This window comes from Nycticebus coucang, chromosome 7 (assembly GCF_027406575.1).
Source record: "Nycticebus coucang isolate mNycCou1 chromosome 7, mNycCou1.pri, whole genome shotgun sequence".
Taxonomy (NCBI): domain Eukaryota; kingdom Metazoa; phylum Chordata; class Mammalia; order Primates; family Lorisidae; genus Nycticebus; species Nycticebus coucang.
The window spans coordinates 28,516,958-28,535,349 of record NC_069786.1 but is presented as its reverse complement, the minus strand read 5'-3'; the positions used below and the strand labels follow the sequence as shown (position 1 = coordinate 28,535,349).

General features: G+C 42.8%; 1 protein-coding gene across 1 annotated transcript; it reads left to right on the top strand.

Annotated features, from left to right (window-relative positions):
• Positions 1-4,444: 4,444 nt before the first annotated feature.
• Positions 4,445-8,279, top strand: CXCR4 (C-X-C motif chemokine receptor 4). Its single transcript, XM_053597773.1, has 2 exons — positions 4,445-4,576; positions 6,708-8,279. Exons 1-2 carry the CDS (start codon positions 4,562-4,564, stop codon positions 7,746-7,748), a joined length of 1,056 nt encoding a protein of 351 aa, XP_053453748.1. The 5' UTR covers positions 4,445-4,561; the 3' UTR covers positions 7,749-8,279.
• Positions 8,280-18,392: the final 10,113 nt, after the last annotated feature.

The following is an 18,392-nucleotide window of genomic DNA, read 5'->3' as shown; positions in this document are numbered from 1 at the left end:
AGTAATGGTATAGATAGAATGGCAAAATGGAAGGTTTAGGTTTATTTTCCAAAGTAGTTTTTCTCCAGGTGTTGGAGACAGAAGGAGTTAGGGAAGGGGGGTGGGAGGGCAGTGGGTGTGGTTAGGCAGGGGACCATTTCTGACACCCAACACTAGCTTGGAAATAGCTGACATTTGATAGCAGTGTCTCTGAGATTTTAAACCCTCTGCTAGAATTACATGCCTCTTGGGAAATAGCCTCCTTTTTTCTTCCTAACTGCTTGGGAAAATATTAACTCTGTCTCTTTGAGTATCCTCTGCTGCCATCAAGGAAGTCTGTACTTCTTTCCTCTTTCAGGAACAAAGTGGTAAAAATATATATATATAAATTTTTTTTTTTTAGAGTTGGGTGAGGGGCTGGCCAGGGGCAGGAGGACCCAGTATATTCTGAAAGCCTTTAATGCCTCCTTCCACTCCCTGGTCCTGCCAGCCACCACCAGGAAGAGGTCTGTTCCTGAGCTTTCTGCCTGACTAAAATGGAACCTATTGTGGGACAGAATAGAGCTTCCTCCAATACATCCACTGATACACACACATGCACACACCCTAACCCACAAAGCAACCAGCTGCAGAGCAAGCAACAGGAGGTAGCGGGATGCTTGCCACTGTGTCCCTGGATTTGTAAGCATCCCTTCCAAACCATGGCCAAGGCTAGTTATTCACTGGGCTAAAGCCAACCTGAGAACTGCCAAAACCTTGACAGCCCCCCTAAGCCTAACTCTGTTGCCAGAGCCACATAGGAAAGTCATTAATTCTTTAAATAAAGGTTCAGTAAATGATTAGGGAGCCCAGTATTTGTTCAGCAGTGGGCTAGTTGAATAGAGGCTATCTGGGTATTCCCTTTAAGGAATATTTGGGTGAGAGGGGGATGACATATACTCCTTTAAAAGTTGAATAACCTCACAACACATGCCACTCAAAACAGTGTGTAAGTAAATGCCAAATAATCTTTCAGAGAAGGGAGCATGCAGAGGCAGAGAAAGGAAGACATTGTGATGTAGTGGAGCAAGCCTGGGTTTTGGAACCAGACAGACTGGGTGCAGATTCTCACTGTGAGGACACAGGCAAGTTCCTCATCCTCATTCTCTCCAGACCTTTGCTTCCTTACCCATGGAACAGAAGAGATGGCACCTCCCTTGTAGAGTTGTTAAGAGGATTATAATAATGAGGTCTGCTGCACATAATGAACACTCAATAAAGGTTTGTTTGTTTGTTAAAAGAACACCACAGAGTAGTTGAGAATAAAAATTTAGATAGGATTAGCCCTCCAGAAAATAAGGGGAGACCATTCTTTGAAAGGAGAGAAAAAAGGCAAATTATTATGGAAAAACTCGTCACATCTAGTGAATACTTTAGGACGAGGAAAGGTATGAATAGGAAGGCCTTCTGATTCCTTTTCTGTCACAAAATTTATTGACTTTTTTCTGAATATGAAAATGTTTCATATCCACTATAGCAAATTTAGAAAGCACAGAAAATCCAAGGAAGAAAGAAAGTAAAAATAAAATATAATTCTGCTGGGCTAAATTCAGAATAAAATGAAAATTCCTAAAAACATTTTGTTTTTCCCCCCCAATCTTTTCTAATGCATATTCTCCACATAACTGATATCACACTATACACACAATTGGAGTTTTCTTTTCTTTTTTATTGTAATATGTTTGTGGGATACAAGCTGCATTCCATTCTGTGTACATATTATATAGTGGTAGAATCTGGGCTTTTAGTGCACACATTACCTGAGTAGTGTCCACTGCACCCAATAGGTAATTTTTTATCCCCCACCCCCTCCCACACTGTCCGGTTTTGAGTCTCCAATGTCCATTATACCACTCTGTATGCACATAATTTTGAATCCTGCTTTTGCACTTAATGTTTCATAAGCATTTTCTCGTGTCATTAAAAATTCTTCACAAACATCATTTGCAATGTCCACATGGAATTTTATATGTGGATGTTCTAAACTCTTTTCAACTATTCTACTAACAGTGGTTATTTAGGGCTGTTAAGACATTTCACTTTTATAAATAATGCTTCCAAGAATACCTTTGTGGCATAAATCCTGTTTCCTTAGGATAGCTGTTCTAAGATTCCTGCTGAACACAAAAAGCTTTCCCTGTGAAGCTGTCCCAACCCACATCCACCAGTAACAAGCGAGAGACAGCTGGTCATTTCAAATCCAGAGACCAAATATTATCTTTGGAAAAAAAACGGGTTTTTGCCTAATTTGATAGTCACTAAATAACATTTCATTGTTCTCTTAATTCTCTGCTTCCTTTTAGCAGATATACCTAAAAAGATCTAGGAGTCTTCAGATAAAGGAAGGCATTTTCTTTTGTCTGCCATCAATCAACAAATACTTGTTATGCAAATCATTTTACAACAGATTTAATCTCCCTCCCTTTTTGGACAGGTTTAGGAAATTTTAGCCACTGTGAGGAGAGGAGTTTTGAGGTACAATGCAGCTGACATTCCAGGATAAAACATTGATTCTGCCATTACTAAGCTTCATGACAAGCAAGCGCCGTCATCGGTCTGAAATTCCAGCCCTTCAACGGATAGGTCGCTTGTCCTCTCTACCTGGTCTATAAAATTACTAAGATACTGAAGTTTTATTAATAATTTAACAGAAGTAACAGTTCTTTTAAGTTTCCGTTTGTTTCAACGGTAAGTGGTTTACTATACAAACGATATCACAAAGGCTACAGATCGAAGAGACGCATTGGCCGGGTAGGGGATCTTCCGCGCCCTCTCCCAGCGCGCCATCCTCCAGGAAGCTTTAGTTTTAAAAATTTCTACAGAAGGTAATTTTATGATTGATTTCATCTGATCATTATTGTGTGTCCTAACTTGGCAATTTCTGAGACCCCCGACTCCATCATCAGCTTTCCTGTGTCGGTGAAAGCGCGGAATAGATGAGGTCCTTCCCCGACAAGCACTAGGAACCGGGCCCAGACAAAAGAGAAGTCAGGCTCGCTCCAGAAAAGGCTCCGAGGGTCCGCACTACCTCTGGACACCTCTATACTGAAAGGTCTGTCTTTTGATAAAGAAAAGGGGGGTATAGTGTTTAGGGTCCAATCTGGGCAGTTCTCCCCCTTGGGAGCGTCCTGGGTGGGGGCAATGTCTGGGCCATGCCGTGGCGCACGCACCTCAGTCCCAGCTACCAAAGCTACCGTCACCTTGCCCGCGAGGGCACTATCTCTGGAGCCCGCCCCTGGCTCGCTCCTCCGCCCTACCCAGGCTGGGCGCCGGCGGGAAGTAGCTAGTGCTGGAAACGCTGCCTGGGCGCCCACTGCAAACCTCAGCGGGTCTGGGACTGTTTTAAAAGTCCAACCCCCATTCCCACTCCGCCCCGCCCAGCTCCTCAGCCTAATTTGTCATCCTTGTCAACGCTTGTCTATCTTACAAAAGCGTGTAAGACGCTGCATGTGGAATCCCGAGATCAGGGTTCAACCCTAGGTTGGAATCTCAGGCCATCCCTGGTATTTCATCTATCCGAATCTGTTTGCTCTTGCCTCGGTTTACCGGCCTTATCGAGTTCACATTTGAGCCCCAGCGCTTAGAATAGTGGGTGTCACCCAGTCGCCTTTCTGTAAATAAACGTCGACTAAACTACATCTCTGTAATGGTGATACCCACAGGGTTTTGTGAGAATGGATGAGTGATTGTAAGTTCCTCCTGATCTATTACAGAAAGTACTACTTGCTAAATTGCTCTTACAATAAAGCATACTTTATAAAAAATAATAAAGTACTTTTCACGAATTGGTTAACCACTATTACGACCTTCCTACTTCTCCATCGCAGTCTCCGGAATCCTATCAGCTCCTACCTCCTCCTGAAAGTGTTTGCCGGTTAGCTACACCTTACTCTGGTGTTACTGTGAAGGTGCGCATATTATTGTGCTCCCAAGCAAGGATCTTTGCTTATTTTGTCTTCTGAATGAACTGAATATGCTGAAAGAGCAGGGAATGAAGTCAGACGCCTGGACGGACTTCCAACATTGCCGCCTACCGATTGGGTTACTTCTGCAAGCCACTTCCTCTCCCTGGGCCTCAGTGTCTCCACTGCAGCATTCCCAGGTCTGGAATGCCATCCACGTGAAGCAAGGATGTATGCACTTAACAGGGACGTGTCCCTCGCCCGCGCTTCCCATCTCCCCTTAGGTTCACTCGGTTTTCCCCAAGTTAGGAAGCTCCTCGAGAATGTTCTGCAGGGCTGGAGACCACCCACCCCCTACCCCCCCAGTGACCACTAGCGAACAGCAGCAGCTCCCGAGCTTCCCAAGACTGGCACCCCTCCGCCCAGCTCCGCCCCTGCTCCCTCCTCCTGCAGCCCGCGCTCCTTTCCCCTCCCGCCTTCTCCTCCCCGCGAGATGCGCATGCGCCGCCTAGGGAGCGTGTTTTTATAAGTCCGGCTTTGACCAGAAACTTCAGTTTGTTAGCTGCTGCAGCAGGTAACAAAGTGACCCGGAGGACTTGACTGCTCCGATACCCACCGCGACCGGCGAACAAGTGATTACCATGGAAGGGATTAGTGTAAGTCTAGTTTCAACCTGCTTTGTCATAAATGTACAAACGCTTGAACTTAGAGCGCAGCCCCTCTCTGAGTGGGCAGAAGCAACCAGAACATTGGAGGCACCGGGCCCCAAAACGGGGTCACGAAAAGGAGTTTTCTTGACTGTGGTTGGGGGGAGGGGGCGAGGTTAAGATTGGAATCTTAATGTCTGAAAGTAGAGCAGAAAGGTTTGTAATGAGATCGTTCTGGTGTCTGCATGTGTCTCTCCCTTGTATCCTGCGGCGCGCCGGCGTCTTGCGCGCAGTTTGCAAACATAAGAACATTCTGTGCACAAGTGCAAGAAAGCGTGCTCGCTGCCCCGGGACTCAGACCCTCGGTCTCTTCCTCGGGGAAGAGGGGATTTCTTGGAGCGAGTTACATTCTCAGAATTTAAAAGCAGAGGGCAGCGCACCTGGGATGAGTTCCCAGAAGGAGACTGCCTAACTTTAACTTTAGGCACAAGCGCCTGGGGACTCTTCTTGACTCTGGGCGCGTGTTTGTTAAACTCTGTGCGGCCCGCGGAGTTGTGCCAGTCCCTGGCTACCGTGGGCAGGGGTCGGGAAGGGTGGGTGGACCCACCGCACGGATCGCCTGAGGGGACTTGATTGGTGGCAGTAGCTGAGAGGGGGCCAGGAGCAGCCCGCGCTTCTTGGGATTGAGAGGGAAACCTTTCCCGTGTCCGCAGCGGGCCGCTTCCCCACGGCGATGAGTGGGCCCCGAAGTGCGAGATTTGGGGATAGTGCAGAAGTCAAAGGGGTGGTATGAAGTCTGCGTAGCTGCTAGCGGCGAGGTGTGCGCTGCGATGCTGGGGACGGGGGTGGGGCTGTAGTGGGGTTAGGACCTGCACCTGGGCTGCTCGATCGCCGCAGCGAAGACGGCTGGTGCAAGTGGGGAGACCGTTTTGCTCTCTCCTACCCCAATTGCGACGTCTAACCGACGGTGGTTTCCGGAAGCCTTTTGAAACCCCCTTGCTAGGGAGGCTTTTCGTTTCCTCCCGAGGCGCGCAATTCAAAGGCTCTAGCCGGAGGAGCCGCCCAGTTCTCCCTAGCACCCTATGGGACAGAGCCTGGCGGGCAGCCGGGTGGAACTGCTGGAGCCACGGCCTGTCGGCTGTGGGCTTGAGTGTGTGTGGTGGACAGCCTCGGACCTGGAGTTGGGCGACCCGGCCCCTGGCGTTCTCCCACTGCCTGGAAGTTTCCAGCTGTCCACCTCCGACCCTGTTAATTGGATATGTGATAGGGTGGGAAGCGACCCGGGAGAGTGAGGAAATGAAACTTGGGGTGAGGACCACGGGTGCAGAACCCGTGACCTTCCCCACCCAGGAAAATGCAGCGCTCCCTAACGTCCCAAACGCGCCGAGAGATAAACATGAGGATAGCGAAAGAGACTCCCGCCCTGAAGGAGAGACAGCTTGGGGGAGGGAGTGCCATTTGTTCATTTCTGACTTTCCAGCCCCACATCCCAATCACTGCAGACCCTTGGTTTTAAGGCCACATTCTCCCTTCCCCACAACAAGTTGCTTGAAGGATGGTTTGTGTTTAGACCTAAGGCGTGGGAAGAACGGTATTTGGGATCTTAGGAAGAAATGAGTTTTTGGACCTCCGTGCGCCTCCCTTTCTTTCCTCTTTTGGCGAATCTTTACATGAAAAGTTAATGAAAAGTTAATCCCGGCTCCACGGCTCCAAGGCTCCACCGCTCGTGGTCTCAGCACCCATCCTCCCCCCGCACGCCTCCTGGGAGTGGCCTCTTTGTGTGTATGGTTTTTTTCCCCCTCCCTAGGTTTTTTCTTTCCTCTAGTGGGCGGGACAGAAGCGTTAGCCAAGATGTGACTTTGAAACCCTCAGAATCTCAGTGCTCTTTTGTTCTAAACAAAGAATTTTGTGATTGGCTCTACTAAAGACCGATAAATGAAGTGACTGTGGGAAAGACGGGGAGGAGGATTTTACAATAATTCTCTTGTGCCCTTATCCCAGTATTAAGAATTTCCTGAAGAAACCTAGCCTGAATTGTGTTGTATAAATTGTTTTCTCAAAACACCAAAACATTTTTTAAAACTTGGGTAATGCCTGCTGAAATTGGAGGTGAATATCTGTTCCCTTGCCTCTTTTGCAGATTTTCACTTCAGATAACTACACAGAGGATTTGGGCTCAGGGGACTATGACTCCATGAAGGAACCCTGCTTCCGGGAAGAAAATGCCCATTTCAACCGGATCTTCCTGCCCACCATCTACTCCATTATTTTCTTGACTGGCATAGTGGGCAATGGATTGGTAATCCTGGTCATGGGTTACCAGAAGAAGCTGAGGAGCATGACCGACAAGTACAGGCTACACCTGTCCGTGGCTGACCTTCTCTTTGTCATCACGCTTCCCTTCTGGGCAGTTGATGCTGTGGCAAACTGGTACTTTGGAGAGTTCCTGTGCAAGGCTGTCCATGTCATCTATACAGTCAACCTCTACAGCAGTGTCCTCATCCTGGCCTTCATCAGTCTGGACCGGTACCTGGCCATAGTCCACGCCACCAACAGTCAGAGGCCAAGGAAGCTATTGGCTGAAAAGGTGGTCTATGCTGGTGTCTGGCTCCCCGCTTTCCTGCTGACTATTCCCGATGTCATCTTTGCCAGCGTCAGAGAGGCAGACAGGTATATCTGTGACCGTTTCTACCCCAATGACTTGTGGGTGGTTGTGTTCCAGTTTCAGCACATTATGGTTGGGTTCATCCTGCCTGGAATAGTTATCCTGTCCTGCTATTGCATTATCATCTCCAAGCTGTCACACTCCAAGGGTCACCAGAAGCGCAAGGCTCTCAAGACCACAGTCATCCTCATCCTGGCTTTCTTCGCCTGCTGGCTGCCTTACTACATTGGGATCAGCATCGACTCTTTCATCCTCCTGGAAATCATCAAACAAGGATGTGAGTTTGACAACACTGTGCACAAGTGGATTTCCATCACTGAGGCCCTCGCTTTTTTCCACTGTTGCCTGAATCCCATCCTCTATGCTTTCCTTGGAGCCAAATTTAAAACTTCTGCCCAGCATGCACTCACTTCTGTGAGCAGAGGGTCCAGCCTCAAGATCCTCTCCAAAGGAAAACGAGGTGGACATTCTTCTGTTTCTACAGAATCTGAGTCTTCAAGTTTTCACTCCAGCTAACACCGATGTAAAAGACTTTTTTTTTTACACAGTGAAGAACTTTTTTTTACATTACACATTTTTCAGATACAAAAGACTGACCAATACTGTATAGTTTTTATTGATTTTGTCATGTGTTTCTTTAATTTTTGTGAGGTTTAATTGACTTATTTATATAAATATTTTTTTGTTTCATGTGGATGTGTGTCTAGGCAGGACCTGTGGCCAAGTTCTTAGTTGCTATTATATGTCTGTTATAGGACTATAGAAAAGGGAACTGAACTTTGCAGAGTGTGTAGTGAATTATGGGAGGCTAGAAATGACCCTCAGCTCTTTGTGCATAAATAATCTCTCCATTCCCGGGAACACCATTTTTTTTCCTCTTCTAAAGTTGTTTGGCTACACTATGTGATTATGCTGTAGAAGATGGCACTTACAACCAAAGTCTGGAGTGGTGTAGAAATGCTGATTTTTGGTTTTCAAGAGTGGGTTGATTTTCCTACCTACAATGTACAGTCTTATACAGTTGTTAATAAAAGTACATGATAATCTCAGTGTTATGTTCTGATTTCTGTTGACATTCTTTTGGCTGGCAAAGGATAAAAATAATAATAGATATGTTTATGGCACACAAGGTACTGTCCTAGGTATTTTCATTGTAATATTTTACTTAATCTTTATCACAACTCTATAATACTGCCATCTCCAAGCCCCAGCCTGCAAAACTATAGCAGGTGGTCACCTGTTAGGAACTGGGCTGCACAGTAGGAGGTGAGCGGCTGGGAGGGAAGCTTCTTCTGTCTTTACAGCAGCTCCCCATTGCTTGCATCACCACCTGAGCTCCACCTACTGTCAGATTGGCAGTAGTGTTAGATTCTCACAGGGGCCAGAACCCTATTATACGAGTGAGGGATCCAGGTTGGGTGCTCTTTATCAGAATCCAATTCCTGACGATCTGAAGTGGAGCTGAGTGATGCCAGCACTGGTAAGCACCCGCAAATACAGATTATCACTGGCAGCGAGGTTTGACTGCAGAGACCATAATAAATTAATTGCTTTCAGACTCGTATCAAAACAACCCTCAATCCTACTCCATGGAAAATTATCTTCCATGAAACCAGTTCTGGTGCCAAAAAGGTTGAGGACCACTGGTGTAATAGATTCTGCTTTTGTTATTTATTTAAATGTTACAGAGTAGGAAACCATTCCTATGAAAGTTTATCTTTCAAAAGGATAAGCACGTGTAAGGAAGAAAAGATATGCAATAGGGTTTGGATTTCACTCTACCATCTCCATGTATAATCCTGTGCTATGCCAGGCATTGTATGCTTTTCTCATCAAATCCTCTCAGCATAGAGACCATCCCTCCCTTTTCACAGACAAGAGAACTGAAAATCAGACACTTCCCATACCTTCTATTTTCATGGGGCAAAGCCCAGAGCTGATAGCCCTCTTAATCATTACCCACTATATATTGTCCCTCAGAACACCTGGTCATAAGTCAACTGAACTGTTAATAAAGAAAATAAAGCCAAAAGTGAATGTTTTCTTCATTAAATTAGCCACGACCAAAATACCCCTCTTGCAATGTCTCCTATGCAAATCTTGACCCTTTTAATCTATTGCAACACCTAGGACTTCTTCAAGGGCTCAGCCAAGCAGACAATAGTTTGCATTGGTGCTTTTAAGAGCTCAGAAGAATAGGTCCACTGAAGCAAGCTCCTCATTGCACATATTTTGCACAAGATTTTGGAGTCTTATGTAACATCACCCATAGCTATTTACACTACCATTGTGCAAGCCTCAGACTCTTGAGTAAATTTCAGCTCTGGTTTTCATTTAAAGATAATTTCTAAACTATAGTAGCCATACCTACCTCTCTTTGGAACACAAACAGGGCAATCCAGGCATGCACTCCGATAATAAGTAAGATATAATTAAGGCAATATTTGGTCTACTTTTAGTAATTGTTTCAGGCACAGAAAATCCATTTTGGAGGAAAAATTGCAATACCTTATCTTTCTGAGGCAAATCACATTTGTTCAAGGCAAATTATAGATCCTGTGAAGGGAAATAACTTAATTACTTAAAATAGAATCCAATTTAGCTGTACGTTTTTGCTGCAGTCTATGGATCTGGGATAATTCAGAGTGGTATTCCTATTCCACTTGAGAACACAATTAGATTTTAGATAGGAAATTATCTTGAGTCTCTTAGTTTTCCCTGGGAAACCTAATTGGATCACCCTTCATTTAAGCATAGTTTTACATATATTCTGTCAAAGGCTTAGTCTTAAAGCCATGACCATTGTGACAGACTTAACTTGAACTTTTTCTATAAATATTTATTCCCCAGAAAACAATAGAAAAGAAATCCTTAGTTGACATTCTTTTTCTTTCTCATCTTGACTTGAAACCAAAGGAGATTCCTGACTTTTGCCGTGGAGTCACAACAAAAGAGACTGAGCTGAAACAAAATTCCCAGTGTCACCAGTCCTAATGGATATTTCATTTTCTCTTGGAACAAAGGTGTGATTGCTCTTTTACAGAAAGAAAAACAGCCTTGGCTCTCTCCTTGCCCCAAACGGGTGCCCTCCCCCAACCTGCATCTTTCTCAGTCCCCATTCTGCTGTGTTCGGAACAGCTCCAAAGCCTTCGCTGTCTGATGATGTGGGGAAACCCAGTCTGCTGGCCAGCCCTTGCATGAAGTACCTAATTGTTCCCTCTCCTTATCCCTTATGAATGGGGCCCTTGAAGGTCAGTAATGTAGATTCAGTTATATAATGGAAGCTAAAATATTTAAATTGTATGCATGCTGCCAACAATGGCATAAATATGACATCTAGCTTCTTAATAACATTAAGGCTGTAACTGTGGAAGAAAATGGATGTTTTCTCTTACAAAGTCTTTGTTTTCCTAAAATGCCACTTGGCAGTTTGTTTACCTCCCGTTTACTGTGGGCTTTCCCAGCCTCCTTTTGCATTTAAGTTTATATATTAAAATAATGATTCTGGGATACTCTTAGAGGAGGATACCCTACAAGCTTTACTTTAATAATTGAACTAGTGTTTGTGACTTTCTCCTAGATTACTGTCAGATACAAACAATTGAGTTGTCATTAGCCTCATGTAATATTCACTTATGAGAGGTAAAGACTCCTGGAGGTAAAATTCAGATTACCTAGAAAATACTCCAGGCATCTCCGAATACTTAGAAATGTAATGGTACATCCTGGCATCATAGGGATTTGCCCAACCCACTTGGAGGAGGTCTCCCAGTGTGACTTAGCCAGTCAGTGCCAGAGAGATGTGCAAGTAGCCAGACAAATGAAATTCCCAAAAGCACACCCCAAGGGGTGTGTTGGCATGTCAGGGGCAAATAAAATAGTTGAATTCTTTGAAAACAATGGTTCAAAACTGGGGGCAATTTTGCCCACCAGGGAACATTTGATAAGTTCTGGAAACATTTTGGATTATTATTCTGGGTTGGGGTGGGGAACAGGGAGCAGAGAGAAGACACTACTGGCACCTGGTGGATGGGAGCCAGGAACACCGCTAAACATCCTACGCACAGGACATTCCCACCACAGAGAATAATCTGACCCAAAACGTCAGTAATGCTCAAGGTTGGGAACCCCCTTTTAAATAAGGTGATAATAATTATCAAAATAAGGATATATCCAACCAGTATAATTCTATGGAATAACATGAATCCATAAAGGGCTTGGTATCTGCTATGATCCTCCCAAAATTTATGTTAAGAGATGGTATTGAGAGATGAGGCCTTTGGGAGGTGATTAGTTTATAAGAGTGTGGCCCTCATGGTTGAGTTTAGTACCCTTATAAAAGAGACCCCAGAAATCTAGTTCACCCTTTCCACCCCATGAGGACACAGCTAGAAGGTACTGTCAATGAACCAGAAAGTGGCCCTCACCAGACACCAAATCTGCCAGTGCCTTGATCTTGGACTTCCTAGCCTCCAGAACTCTGAGAAATGAAGTTCTGTTGTTTATAAGCCTCCCAGTCTATGGTGTATTTCATTACAGCAGCCAGACTGGACTGAGGCAATATCACTGGACTGGATCCCCAAGTCCCTTTCAGCCTCCTTTACTAGTCTCACTTCAGTGCATTCTACTCATTCCCACCTTAACTCAACTCACACAATTCTCTTCCACTCTGATTTCCATGTTGCTTTGTCATTATGAACACATCTTTCCCTTTATTTCCTTCTGTCACAAGATTATCAGCTTCTCAAGGCCAGGGATTCTGTCATTTCTTCTCGATTGCCTGATGGGCAGCCACATCTCAGGCCAGAAAGACATTATTCCACAAAGGAAAATTAAAGAGTAGAATGCTAAATTCTCTCATTCCCATCAACTATCTGTCTCTCTAAAGCCCACTATGTGTATTCATTTAATTTTCACCATTGCCTGTGACTCAATTTGGAATACTTCCCATTTTTCTCTTTTAACTTAAAAAATAAATAAGGAGTGATAAGTTACCAGCCTATTATTTCATTGTCTGCAATTGACTTGGATTAATTTAAATCAATCCTATTAAATCCAACAATTAACATCTAATACCTTCTTAAAATCCTTCTTCCAATTGAAAATGCAAGCTGGCTGTAGGTGGAGTTGAGAGATACACAATATTAAGAAGCCACAGAAGGGGAAGGAATTTTTTAAAATCAAACGAACAAAGGTTTTCAACCAAACGAGACCAGGTGCTGAGTGTTTATCTGGCAGAGCCTGTCCACTGTTAAGTTGATTTACATATTACAGTTCAATTAACCAGAACTCAACCCATCAACACTCTTAATTAAAGGTAATTACTTCCTCATAGTTGACTCTGTCTGAAGAAAAGTAATATATATTGAGAGCTCACTAAATTCCAGGCACTTGGCTCGGTGCCTATGGCTCAAGTGCCTAAGGCACCAGCCACATACACCTGAGCTGGTGGGTTCGAATCCAGCCCAGGCCCACCAAACAATAATGACAGCTGTAACCAAAAAATAGCCAGGCCTTGTGGCGGAGGCCTGTGGTCCCAGGTACTTGGGAGGCGGAGGCAGGAGAATGGCTTAAGCCCAGGAGTTGGAGGTTGCTGTGAGCTGTAATGGCATGGCACTCTACCCAGGGTGACAGCTTGAGGCTCTGTCTCAAAAAAATAAAAATAAAATAAATTCCAGGCACTCTCATACTTAGGATATAAGACGCCATTAGTTAGTTATTACTATCTCCATTATCAAGTGAGGGCACAAAGTTAAACTACAAATAAAGGGAATAGTTCTCTTTCCACTTGCACACACTATAAACATTATTAAAATAATAACCAAGCCAGGTGCAGTGGCTCATACCTGTAATCCTAGCACTCCGGGAGGCTGAGGCAGGAGGATCCCTGGAGCTCAGGAGACCAATCTGAGCAAGAGCCGGATCTTGTCTCTACTAAAAACTAAAAAATTAGCCAGGCATTTTGGTAGGTGCCTGTAGTCCCAGCTACTAAGGAGGCTGAGGAAGGAAGATCACTTGAACTGAGGAGTTGGAGGTTGCTGTGAGCTAGGCCGAGGCCATGGCACTCTAGCCTGAACAACAGAATGAGATTCTGTCTCAAAACAAAAGTACCACCAATAACAAAAACTTCGAACAACCAACTTCTGGGGCATGTCCTCAAGTTCTCAATATATTCCATGCAAATTTCTCTATTTTTTCTATTTGTAGGTCAAGTCCTACATGATGATAACAAGAGTGTTACCACTTACCTGAAGGCCTTACTACACACCAGGGTACTTTGATTATTTGATCTTCATAGCAGCCATACACAGTAGGTACTATTTTTTGCCTGTTTTATAGATGGGGAAACTGAAGCTCAGAACAAAATTTAAGATTGACTCATCTCATGTTTTATAAAGTGGTTATGCCTGAGTTTGAATCCAGGCAGTCTGAAGCCAGAATATGTCTTCTTAAGCGCTATTGGAACCTTGTTATTTGTTATGTTAGTCAGTATCCAGGATGATAATCATGAAGTCAAAAAGATCCTCCATGCTCTTCAATGCTCTTTGAATACTGGACATTCACCTGGTTACACTTTTGTCACAAAGCAGACACTGACATTTTAGAAAGATTTGCATTATTAGTGGTTAAAATAAAATGAGTTCCAAGGTAATCCAATACACTGTGCCTGGCACATAGTAAGAGCATAATAATACTTTGTTGAATGGGCAAATGAATCAATACCCATACATTTCTACTCCTGAGACCCCACCCTTCTCTAAGCATTCCAATTAGTGTTGGTGTGTATGATTTGGCATCCCTCCTTCCTTCATTCTTTCACAGTCATTCACTTATTAAACCATTTATTGAATAGTACTCCAGATCAGGCAAGCATGAAAGTCACTCATACTGCTATGGAAGTATGTAATAGTAGGTGTTCTGGACATACTGGAAAGGTAGCTAAACGATTCTCAGACTTTCCAACTTCTAATATTTTAAGAAATCGAAGTTACCACCCACTACCCAATTTTCCTATTACATAATACCCCCTCAGTCCTGTTCCTATTCACTCCTCATCTAAGGGGGAGCAGATCTCAGCCCACCTCTCAAGGTAAATGAGAGGCCCTGGTCCTCCTTCCTGCTTCATTAGCCCAGCGGAAGCTATTCTCATCATGAGGTTAAGAGCAGAAATCCCACCAAACCATAGGCTATGAGAAAGATCCCTGATGGCAGTTTTTCAGCCTTCTGTCTGTAGGAGACAACATGAAACATGTTAGGCCCCTGGAATTAAAGAAGGAAATCAAGACCATCATTTTGGGCCACATCCAACTTCGTTTGGCAAGTCTATTTAGTCTCTATCAGTCCAACTAAACTTTTCCATCCTAAATTCTTAACACATGAAGTCTGAGACATATAATCTCACACAAATAAAGGCTGTTGAAAATTAAAAGCAGCTATTGTAAATGCTATTACCATGATTCTTTTCAATTTTTTTTTTTTTTTTTAGACAGAGTCTCAATCTGTTGCCCTGGGGTTGAGTGCTGTAGCGTCATCATAGCTCTCAGCAATCTCAAACTCTTGGGCTTAAGTAATCCTCATGCCTAGGCTTCCCCAGTAGCTGAGACTACTGATGTCCACCTCAACACCCGGCTAACTTTTTCCATTTTAGTAGAGATGGTGTCTCACTCTTGCTCAGGCTGGTTTTGAAGACCTGAGCTCAAGTGATCCTCCGCCTCAGTCTCCCAGAGTGCTAGGATTACAGGTATGAGCCACCTCACCTGGCCTCTTTTTCAAGTTTTAAGTAAATTTTGCCTCTTAACTAGTTCGATGTCTTAAGCACCAAGACCTTTGCAACCTAAAATTAATATATATTTAATTTTATTTGATTTGGTGAAAAAAGAATCAGAGTCCCATAAGGCTGTACCTATGTTGGCTAAAATTAGATAAGGTTAGCTCAGTTGTTTAGAAGTTAATGTTTACAAAACGAGAATCAAGGGTATGAGTACCCACTGGGGTCATCATCTTTACAGTTAGGTTACACATGAATATAAGCTCTGTGAATGTGAAGACTGTATCTGTTTTGTTCATAGCTGTGTTTCTAGTTCTAGAAAAGGGGTCTCAAGTTTTTGCTGTAAAAGGCCAAATGGTAAATATTTTAGGATCTGTGGGCCAAACACCTTCTGTTAAGAGAAGGTAAGAGAAGCAAGAAAGCCTCCACAGACAATATATGAACAAACTAAGTGTAGCTGTGTAGCTGTGTTCCAATAAAACTTGATTTACAGACACTGAAGTTAGAATGTCTTAGAATTTTCACGTCTCAAAATACTATTATTCTTTTGATTTTTTTGTAACCACTTAAAAGCATAAAAGCCATTCTTTGCTCCTGAGGTATAAAAAGCAGACAGCAGGCCAGATCTAACCTACAGGCTATGGTCTGCTGACCCCTGATCTAGACAATGCTTAAAATACAGTAAAAATTCAATAAATGTGAATAAGTAAGTGAAATGCTAAATATAGCATTATTCTAGCTATATAGCTAAATATTTCATTCTTTAAGCTTAAGGCACTAACAGCCCCAGTGAACTAGTGGCTTTAATCTATTTGCATAAACAGGACACCCGCCACTTATAAAGCCCTTTAGCATTCACAAAATGCTTTCATAGGTAGGACCTCAGTGTGGATCTGTAACTGGTTTGCCATATTGGTTGGCAAGATCCTGCTCTTCACTGAGTCCATGATTTCAGAAAGAAAGTTTTAGGACAGAGAGTTGCCTTTTTTTCCTCCTTTGTGCAGCTCAATCACTCTCCTCTCAGAAACTGGGTGACTACCTCCTTATCTCACATCTCTCCATAGCTAGAACAGTGACAGCTCACTAATAAATGTTGTTGAGGTGCACTGACTAATCTTCCTTGGGCAAGAGCAACACCAGCTTTACTCCTTCAAAGTGATAATCAACCAGTCACAACTTTTGGCAGTGATTCTCAGACAGTCTTTAAATAGGACAAAAGAAAAAGCCATAATCCATGGCAATAAAAAGTGTTTCACAGTCACAAGCTGAGCCACAAAACCCAAGAAAAATCAATAGTGCAGAAAGCGTTTTTGGACCTGACCCCAACTTTTAAGGGAAGGAGGATAATTCTGCTATTTCCTTTCAGCTTTCAGGTGAAATGTCAAAATTGATCTACCCCTGTAGACTCTTGCTAAAAATGTCTCCAGGTGAACTTCACTAATTTATAGAACATTCTTCTCAAGGCAAGAGGCTCTCAACTTCTGTTTCAAATGAGAAGACATGAAAAGAAGCTGAAGAAACTGTAAAGTGCTTTCTGTTTTAAAGTGGGTTTTCTCTTGTATCTCTGTGTCAGTACAAAAATGGCTGCTTAGTCATAATGGTCCAGAGTGAAAAAGAGGACAGGCTGTCTAGGCTAACATGGCCCTGGGAAGAAATCCTGGCTTGTTCAACTCCATCAGTGTGCAGTAGAAAAGAAGAAGAGATTTGTGGAAATAAATAAAATGAGAAAGGACACAGAGTACCAATTCATAAAGAGGAAATAAAACTGATAAACAAAAATATGAGGAAATGTTCAACCTCACTGGCAACCAAATAAATAAATGTCAAAACAACAACACACTGCTTCTCACGTACCACAAACATATTCAAAGTGATAATGTCCAAAGTGCCAGGATAGAGTGAGACAGGCAAACTGGCCAAATCTTTCCAAAGGCAAAGGCAAATGCCCTGAGAACCTTGATGCCTATCCCCTTTGATACACAGAGACCATTTCTGGATAACCCATTTCAGAAACAAATCCTAAATATCAAAAATGTTTTATGTGCAAAGTCGAATTATTTTATAATAAATAACTGACATTCCCCTAAATATCTGGCAGCAAAATGAAGATGAAGGAAACTCTGGTGAATCTACTCAATGGAATAGTATTCAGCTTCTTAAATGGTGTTTATAAAGGTTGTCAGAAAATGTTTATTATGTGTACAACGAAAGACACAGGTGACAAAATTATGCATACTGTCTGTAAATATTTTTTAAATCTATGCATATAAAAAAGGAGATAAAATGTTATTAATGTCATTTGTTTGATTCATAGATTTTTAGATAATTTTATAAGATTTTAGAAAAGATGTATTTTCCAAACTTACTATAACAAATAATGAAAAGATAATCAGCTTATTTTAAAAGGTGTAGGGCAGGGAGGATAAAAGTATACAAACCCCAAGCGCCTTCCTAGGCTACAAATACTCTAAGATAGGAGCCTGGTCGTTTCCTTTTTTTTTTTAATTGACTCAGGGCCCAAGTAGGTGCTAGATAAATTATTGTTGAGCTGAACAAAACTAGGCATTTTTAAGACACTTAAAGAAAAACTCAGACATACATATGAGGTCTGACAGTAAAGTTCACAAACTCATCCTAGAAAAAGTGCTACATATCTTATTGCTGGATATCACTACAGTCACTTTTGAAGTACTGCCCTTGGCCTTCTGGTGACTGTAGTGATATTTAGCAATGAGGTATGTAGCACTTTTGCTAGGATGAGTTTGAGAACTTAATTGTCTGACCCTGTATATCACCCTCAAGGTATTTAGAATCTAGTGCAGTCGTGTACCATGTAACAATATCTTAGTAAACAATGGACTGTATATAATTCAGTAGCCCATAAGATTACAATATTGTATTTTTAATGTACCTTTTCTGAGTGTACATGTTTAGCTACACAAATGCTTAACTCTGTGTAATAATTACCAACAGCAGTCAGTACAGGTTTGTAGTCTATAAACAATAGGACATTCCATGTAGTCTAGGTGTGGTATGCTATACCATCTAGGTTTCTGTAAATATACTCCATGATGTTTGCACAATGACAAAATCACCTACCGACACATTTCTCACAATGTATCCCCATCACTAAGCAACACACAACTATAGTAGAGTTTACTAGCAGTAGAAATCTCAACATTATATTCCCAGTAGTGCCTTTAATACAATCCAGTGTTTCTTAACTGCAAGTCATAATCCCAGGGAAGTATTTTAAAGAATTCCAGAAAAGTAGGCGAATGAAATTCTGCACTGTGTGGATGTAGCCACGGGCCAGACTGAGCTCATGGCTAGTAAACTTATTTAAAATATATATATAAGCATGGCACCCTCTTTCCAAGATGGGCCCATTA